At 46.0% G+C, this 9176-nt stretch overlaps 1 protein-coding gene across 1 annotated transcript in view; it reads left to right on the top strand.

The window, feature by feature from the left end:
- The first annotated feature begins 826 nt into the window (after positions 1 to 826).
- Positions 827 to 9176, top strand: part of tmeff2a (transmembrane protein with EGF-like and two follistatin-like domains 2a) — a 49444-nt gene continuing 41094 nt past the window's right edge. Inside the window, exons 1-2 of the mRNA XM_061287733.1 lie at positions 827 to 1532; positions 8822 to 8931. Coding sequence (XP_061143717.1) covers positions 1346 to 1532; positions 8822 to 8931 — 297 coding nt within the window. The 5' untranslated portion in view covers positions 827 to 1345. The remainder of the gene's footprint in view (positions 1533 to 8821; positions 8932 to 9176) is intronic.

The raw sequence follows: 9176 nt of genomic DNA, 5'->3' as shown, positions 1-9176 counted from the left end.
TGATCTGCGGAAGATGAAGATCAGTAATTATTTACGGACCTCTCTTAGTTGGCATCATGAGGCGAAGCGTCTTTTAGCCGTGACGGGCCCCAACAGACGCTCCTTTGTGTCTTTTTTATAAGGGCTTTTCCAGCCACATGCCTTCTAATTTGCTCACTTAAAAAAGAAAAAGATTCACAGCCTGACTTTGGACTCAAACTTTTCTAGATTTCTGCAGTCACGTGTGTGGCAGCAGTTGATTCGGAGCACAGATCTTTTCTTTCTTTGGATCACTAACATCACAAGGTTTTGTCCTACTTATTGAAGGTCAAGTCAATAAAAATAATGATAAAAAAAGCACCTCTCCCTCAAGTCATGGTCGAAACATGTTTCACGCTTCTTTTCAACAAAAGTTGAGCCTGCTGATATTTCCATGATCTTTCCCCTTAAGGCGGTTTGTGGTTGCTCATGTACTTTGAGACAACATACAACAAAAGCATCTTTTTTCTTGCTGAATCCGCCACGAGGAATCAGCTGCAAAGTCTGGCAAGCCTTTCAAATGGAAAAACCGGAGGGAGGAAAGTTCTGAATCTGGATTGGTACGAGACTGGCAAGCGCTTCTGACGCTAATAAAATAATAAATAAAATAAAAATAATTATAATGTGGTCAACTTTCCGTGTGGGCGCTGCTAAGCAACATTTGAAATTAATCATATCAGTTTCTCCTTATGATTTGAATTAGAAATCTGATTATATGTGGCCAAAGTGGAGGGGGGGGGGCGAGAGAGAGAGAGCGAGAGAGAGAGAGAGCGAGAGAGAGCGAGCGAGAGAGAGAGAGAGAGAGAGAGCGCATCATCGAGTCGTCCGCCAAAGTCAGAACGCGTGCAGCCAGCATCCACGCAGGACAGCAGCGTTCTTCTTCCACCCGTGGATTTTATTGTTCTTCCAATCTCAGTGCATTGGATTCTCTCCTCCACATCCACATCACTTCTACAATCGTGTGGCCTCTTTTTGTGTGTGGAATCACTCTTCCCCCCATCCACCCATCGCATCTCTTCCCTGCCCTCCTTCCTTCCTTCCTTGCCTGCGAGCATCATCCTTCCTCGGATAACTTTTCCGCCCCGAAGCGAACCCTAAACAGGTCGCTTCCCCGGTTGGCAGGTGATCGGTCTCTGGGCAAGGAAAAACAAGGGGTCTGTTACATGGGGCGCGCGGCGGCGTCGTTTGGAAAATGCTCCGCAGTCGGCGTGTGAGCGCCCCGCGGAAGCAGACGGGATCGGAGTCGCTGTCGTCGTCGGCGCGCGTCTCTCGGTGGTGCCGCCGCCGCCACCGGGGCGGCAGCGACAGCGGCCAGTGAGCGGCGACGATGGTGCGTCGCGCGGCAACGGCGGTGGCTGAGCTCGGACGGCCGCGTCGCTGGAGCGGCGCCAGCGGAGGAGGCTGGCTTCGGATCACGCTCCTCTCCTTCCTCGCCACTTGGCCCGTGGAGCAATTGCGCGCCTTCCCGTCTTCCCTCAGCGACTGCCAGACGCCCACCGGCTGGAACTGCTCGGGTGAGCATCAGTGCAGTTGCAAATAGAAGGACACGGGGATGCACGGATGCATGCATGGATGCATGCGTTGCGTTCGTTGCGTGCATGCTCCGGACTTTACTTGGGAATGGAAGATCAAATGTATCCGCATATCTACAGTACACGTTGCCTTCGTTATACCCTGCTGTTTTGTTGTGGGTCGAAATGGCTTGATGATTTGACTTCTGAAATTTTGTCGAGACGTTGGAAGGATGGGAGCTTGATCGCACCTCATTCGAATGGCTTTAAACGCATCTAGTCACAGACACCAGCCCGTCCGGCTTATGTTTGTTGGATGGAAAATAAATGCTAAAAGCCGACCCATGCGAATTTTGGGGTGGGGTCAAATGAGCATTTTTTCTTGGCAACAATTAGCAGCAGATCATATGGAACATTTTTGTTATCCAAAATAAACTAATCAGCTAAGTCACATTGACCCATAAGCATTTTTTTTAGCCGTAGCCTATAAAAAGAAATGACAGTGGGTCACATTGACCCATAAGCGTGTTTACTGTATAAAAGAAACAAATAAACTGGGTCACATTCACCCCTGAGTACTTTGCGTGTATTAAAGTAACAAATTAGTCGCAGGTCGCATTGGCCCAAGAGCATTTTTTTTTTTCTGTAGTAAAGAAACAAATTAACTGTGGGTCACATTGACCCGTGAGCATTGTTAGTGTAGCACGATTCCACTGCGCTGTGCTCAGACAGTAATCATTTGCAGCCCACAGCCGGCCGGCCGGCCGCTCGTATATTTCCCCTGCTGCCCGTCGCTCCGAGTCTGTCCGAAGCCTTAAAATAGCCCCAAGCCAATTACGCGCCACGCCACTATTGATATTAGAGCTCATAAGTGGCGCACGTCAATAGGACTGGATGACTTGCGAGCATTTCCTTCTCCCCCGTGGCATGATTGTTCTCCCAGTGCACATCTTCTGCAAAAGCTTGTAATTGGATCTGGAAAGTCAGACTGTTGCCAGATCAAATAGCTCGTGTGTCCATTTGGCCAAGGGCTGAGCAAAGGGAGCAGAAAAAGTTTCCTTCCTTAACACGGCTCGTCCTCATCACCGCACTCGTTTTTGTTCATCTTCTTCTTTTTCTCTTTTTCTTTTTCTTGTGCTGATTGTGATCAGCGGCAACGATTTGTCGGTAATGACTGTCGATAATGGTGCACATCCTGCCCAAATGCACGCTCGCCACCCTCCTCACTTCCTTTCACACTCGTGTGCATTTAGACAAAAGCTTTTATCCGACACGCCTTGCGGACCGAGGCTTGAGTGCGTGCGTGCGTGCGTGCGTGCGTGCGTGCGTACGCGGGGGGACGACAATGCGCGCACACGCTCGCTCCTTTGCATTAGGAAATTACAAGAATTCGTTTGGAAATAAATAAATAAATAAATAAATAAATAAATAAATAAATAAATAAATAAATAAATAAATAAATAAATAAATAAATAAATAAATAAATAAATAAATAAATAAATAAATAAATAATAAATAAATAAATAAATAAATAAATAAATAAATAAATAAATAAATAAATAAATAAATAAATAAATAAATAAATAAAATCATGGTGCTGTGAATTACATTTATATAAAAGACCAACCGGCACTTTCATTGCAAAAAAACCCTTTTCACCTTTTTGATTGGGGCTCATTTTGGGCAAATTCCTATGCTGGACTTTGGGGTCCAGGATTTTGCCCAAAATGGCCACTTCAAACCAAGATGGCCGACTTCCTGTTCAAGTTTAGACACGGCTCATTGAGGCGTCTCGGCTTTCTGGATAAAACGGCTTTTGACACAAAAGATGAACGCGGCTGCGAGCGTTGAATGAGACTTGCCTCGAATGAGATGAAGGGAGCTTGAAATGGAATTGGAGTTTGATTCCTGCAACGTTTGTTTTGCAATCTTGAAGGCTTCCTTCAAACAAAGTGTCCAAATTGCACTTGGCACATTTTGTTCTGCACTTGCGCATTGAGATTTGGTGGAAATGCTTGTCGCAGCAGCGCCCCCTCAAAAGTCAGCGCGACATTAAAAGGACTTTGTGATGCCGTTTGCTTGGTGCGCGTCTTAAAGTGGACACATTACGGCTAATGTCTTTTTCAATGGCTTGTACACACACAACTAGTTGGGTGTCCGGAGTGTGTGGCCACCTGTCAAGTGTGAAATGACGCAATCAATTACGGCCAACCTCCTTTTTTCTGCGGTTCATCAATTCAACCTGTTATTCACCGTCAATGTATCTTTTGTTGGTCTCATTTTGCATGGTCCTAATTTATCACAAGATGCCACCGAAGCTGGCAATTAGCGATGAGCAAGTACCGCTCCCAGGTATTGGTCCGCTACTGTTTTTATCCTAGTTATGATTTACTGCAAATATTCGGAACCTGGCAGCGAGGCGGAGATTGGCCGCAGACCAGTGAAGCACAATCATGTTAAAGCCAAAAGCTACATTAGCTCGGTTCTATTTAGCTAGCTATGTTGAGTAGCTCTCGTTGAACACAACTTTGGTCCAACTCTGTCTCGGAGCAAGGGCAAAGGGGCGAGGAGTGCTTTTTGAAGTGTCGGCATTCCAACTCCAATTATCCTGGATTGTGCTCTCCTTTTGGATCCAACTCTGGAGATGCTGTTTGACACTCTTGCAGCAAAATGCTCCAATATGTTCCGGCCGTGGACCGCTGCACGCACGGCGCTGGTCATTTAGCGCTTGGATTCATTAGAGGCGTCTCGCAAAACAGCTGCCTTCTGCTGCTCCACTCAATGCTAATGAGTGTGGCTAACAGCACGAGCGCAAATATCAAAGTTGTTGCTTCGGAAGAACAATTGGGTCACGTATGCATGTCGCTAATACATCTGCGAAGATGGAATGTTTTGGGAATTTTCAATGGTCTTGCAGAAAGCTTCAGCATATGCAGGAGATGGGAAAATATTCCCTTGTGTGACGCCATGATAATGATGAAGGCGGTCGGTCTCCGTTGTGATGCCATTGGCCAACTTTACTTCTTCCACCTGTGGTGGTCTCGCCGACTTTGGACGCTTCCGTCGTGGACTCCAGCTAGTCTGTTTTTGCTTTTGCAATGCCAAGGATAGTGTACGTCTCTCTCGAACTGAATTTGAAGAGGCTGAGGGAAGCTAGTCGGCCGTGTTCACACCCACAACAGCGCAGTCACGTACAGTTGCACTTGTCTGTGAATACACCCCCTCCTCCAAAAAAAATATACTTTTCGGTCGTATCATTGGATGGTGACGATCCATGAAATGTGTTGCCGCGTTATTAGGGAAAAATATTGCAATGCAGCAGAGGTCACAAGCGGATGCCTCGTCTGACTGCTTGTTGGGCTTTCATGATTAATTTACTCGGCTTAATAATTCATCAGCCCAATGCCGAAAAGGGGTTTGTGAAATTCCAGGTAGGTCGGCGGCGAAAAATGCATTTGGCTGACAAGCGCGAGTAAGTGCTTCTCTTGCCGTCTTAATCGTCGGCATATAAACATCGGCGTTTGAATATTTGATGTTTGTCGGCTTGTTTTCGTTAATTATTCAGCTCACGGTAACATCCTCCTGCCGAGTGTAAACTTGCCGCCCTGATGACACAGGAACCCGTAGCTCCAAACGAAAAAATTAAAAAGACAACAATGCTTTGGCTCTCGTTTAAGTGCTACTTAAAATGAAGTCCCGCTGTTTGCGCAAGCACGCCAACTACTCACCAACAATAGTCTCGTTTGGGTCACTACTGGAGTTGCTCGTACCTGACAAATGAAGCCATAAAAGTTTACAACTTTGCCAATATAAAAGCTGCGTGCACAGTATGCACAAAGTACTAAATAGCAGACTCGTTTGGAACATTCGGAATTCAGGCTCGGATAAGCAAAGAAAAAAACGACGGTAAAATACGGGAAACGGCTATTCCATTCTTGGCATGATTCTGAGAGGTTCTTTTTGTGTTCCTCTGCAAAGCGATGGACATCAGAGGCCTCGCCCATGTCGAAGCTTCACACGGCAGCCAGTTTGTGCTCCCGGAAGGTCATTGTTGATTCCACGCTCCACTGGTGTGGCTCATATGTCTTTGTCTCCCCATTCTTCAGTGTCTGCTGAAAGGCAAGCCCTGCAACGGCTGCAAAGGCTGCAAAGGCTGCAAAGGCTGCAAAGGCTGCAACCTGACGCTTCTTGGTTTGTTTTTCCTGCCCGTTACAAATTGCTGTCACTTTTTCGTACTCCCAAGGAAATGATGAACCATGCAAAACCTAGATGAGAGATAAGATATAGAAGCCATGGTGCTGGGGCGGAGTGTGTTTGTTTTTGCACAAGATATGTACCTACACTGGAAGATGTGCACCATTTGTTTTGACAATAGAAAAAGCCAAACATTGTACTCGGCTGCAATAACCATTGAGGATAATGCAAAGGATGTCGTGGCATATCAACAATATTTTGTGTTTTCTTTGCCAGCTAACCTTTGGCAAAATAAGTGACGGCCAAGACCGGTCAGCAGTCGACTGCAGGACATTCTTGACAGCACTCGTCCGGTTCATTCCAAATCCAGATGTTTCCGAATTTGGAGTCAAGACAGAATGAGAACGATGCTGCAAAACATTTGACGCTCATCATTTCCGACTCGCAATATTCTCCCTCGCAAGACTTTTTTTCACACAGCGGTGAAATCAATGCGATTGCCCGAACACATTTTGGGTTGTTGACGTGTGCGCTCGGCGCGGCGGTATTGCCGGGCTCCCTTACTGCGTTGATGAATCGCATTTGATTAGGAAGTGGATGCGCTTGCCAGGCGACGTATAATCATGTAAGGGAAGGCCCGGGCGGCTGCAGGCTGCCGCGCTGTGCGCAACATCAAACCCTTTGACAGGTACAATAACTAAACGCTAGACTGCAGCATTATGGAAGAAGATTGATGCTTGCTTATATCACAATACAGCATGGTATATTTTGTGGGCCCATATAGTAGGCCAGTGTTGCGTGATCTTTATATAGCCAAGGGACATGCGTTAGTTAGTAACATCAGAAGCGCAGCACCAAACGAAACTGATAGGACTCCATATGGCACAGTATTCTGTTGGCAGCACCAGGTGGGCATTAGGACTTCTAAAGTGGTTTGGATCCATTTGGCGATTTTTTTTTTTTTCCCTCCACTCTGCCCCACTGTCATACGGAGTTCCACAGGAGTCAATGTTGAGGCCACTGCTGTTTCACCATTTTAAGAAAACATGGGGTTTTCTTTTACGATTATGTTGATGACCCGCTAAGCATCTCCAGGCGGGAGGACATCTCTCCAATTCTGGCCTCAGGTGAGCAGTCCATATGCTACTGGACGTACCGATGAGTAAGCGCATAGGAGTGACGTCAGTGCTTTTACAAGAGTATCTTTTTCACAAGCGTCTCCATGGACTTCTAAAGTTCAGCGGTGAGTGTGCGTACTTTTGCCACTTCTGCTTAAAAGTATTTTTCTTTTCTATTTACTGCTGCTAGCTTGACCGCGGAAGAGATAAGTTGCAATCGCGTGCGGCCGAGCAGTGAGCGGACTTTAAATAGTGGACATCGTCTTTTGACTTTGTGAGATTTTCATCCTTTGAGAGCTTTGTCTCAGCCCAGACACTCCAAGCGCCTCTTAAGTCTGCGCTCTTGACTCAGCGACTGTATATTTGCTCAGAGAGCCCTCACTTTATGGTCATTCACGGCCTTGGCAAATTGCAGGTTGATTTCACCATCGCTCTATCCCGCTGCACGTTTATGACTGCTTGGTTGTCGTGAGTAGAAGGTGGAGGTTTTTTTCAAGTGGTGTGAGTCGTGCTTGTAGTCAAAGGAGGCTCGGAGGAGAGGGCTCTTAATATCTATTGTCCAAAGACATCTATAAAAAGAAAATGGCAGATCACCATATTACTTGCAAGACGGCCCATGTGAACGTTCCTGCCAGCTGGGAGCCATCTCGAGCAGCTACAATCATCAATGTGAGATGGCTCTGATGTATGTAGATCCTGGTAAATGGTGTCTTGCTATTTCAATGAATAATAAAGCTAAAATATCATCACACAATGATGTATAACAGTCAGTCTGTATGATCTGTATACGTCTGCGGTCAAGCATTTTTGTTTTTAAAAATGACTCATTTGTTTCTTTTTCATCATTTTCATTGCTTTATTCATATTTATTTTGAAAATATATCCGCTGAAAGCCTCCATATATCCCACCGAGCATTTCCGTGTCGCAATAATGAGGCGCTGTAAAGCGGTCGCACCACCCTGAAGCTCTGGTCCACACACTGGCTGTCAAGGACAAAAAAAAAAAAAATAATCTTCCATCATCGCTCCTTTCTCCCCATATTGTGCGCACACTCGAGGTGTTTTCCAAAAAAGCCATATCAGGCAAGAAGATACATTTGCTAGCCGCATACTCTAACTGCATGTCGCAATAATGCCGGATAAGGATGTCGGATTCCAAAGTGCCTCCCTGAACCCTGCGCACCATTTTTGTTTCCTTGTCAACCTCCCAATTGTCAGATATTTGCATTCATTCCTACTCATTTGCATAACTTGTGATTTCACATTTAGACGCAAGATGATAGCGACTCCGATTTTCCATCCGTGTTCAACATATTTTGTCAACTCCACATTTGTCTGCTGGTGTTTTGTCGATTCTTCCATTTGAAAGATGTTTATAAAATGGAGCCGTCTTGTCGTCTAATTGAAAGTCGCAGATGACATGCACTGAGTGCAAAATCGTCTGAACGCTATCTCCCAAAAAGCTCGGCACAAACAAACAAGGTTTCATCTGTTCCTACGGGGACTCGGCGGCGTGCGTCTCGAGAGGATAGCTGCAGTCCCTTTAGGTTATCATCAAGCAAATACTAATCAAACTCACAAAATTTAGATCTTGGCTTGGAAGTACACAAGCAGAAAATAATTACAACACGGCTTTTCATCTGAAGGCTTTTCTGATGAGCTGGCATAAACCGGATATTCCTACGCCGTATTATTTTGTGTTTTAACAATGGAAGGGAAGATCGGTTCAGGGAGCCCAATGGCCTCGAGCTCAGTCCGCACATTCCGACTTGTCTTGCTCTTTGATTGGATTCGGCGGGCTTTGACGGCGGGGCCTTCGGAGATTCGCCGTTGCCGCAGGAAGCGCCTCGAACCCCCCGAGCCTTGCCGTGTACAAATATTCATGTGAAAAAACATTATGAATACCTACATGCATCAAAATTACCGAAAGACCTGAAAAGCCGTCTTACGCTCGTTTCTCATTGGATTTTCCCTTCCCAGGTTTTGACGAGCGAGACACGGACCTGTTTTTGTGCGACACCAATACGTGCAAGTTTGACGCCGAGTGCCTCAGAATTGGGAACATGGTGACTTGCATTTGTGACTTCAAGGTAAGACAAGCCTGCTACTATTTTCTTTTCCTTCCTTTTCGGGGCCATCAGCATGCTTTGCCATTTTGTTGTTCACACGGGATGCAATTTCTAAGTAAGAATACTGTGACCACTGTCACATGCTCCAAGTGTGACTAGAACCCCCACCCACAAGTGGATTCAAACAAACGGCTCTGTTGGAGCTCTATGTACCAAACCCCCAGAGAGTTGTGCCTCATGAGGGAACAGAGATACAAATGCTTTGT

Source organism: Syngnathus typhle, linkage group LG9 (assembly GCF_033458585.1).
Source record: "Syngnathus typhle isolate RoL2023-S1 ecotype Sweden linkage group LG9, RoL_Styp_1.0, whole genome shotgun sequence".
NCBI classification, from domain to species: domain Eukaryota; kingdom Metazoa; phylum Chordata; class Actinopteri; order Syngnathiformes; family Syngnathidae; genus Syngnathus; species Syngnathus typhle.
Note: the sequence above shows the minus strand (reverse complement) of the source record. Positions and strands in the feature narration are given on the sequence as shown.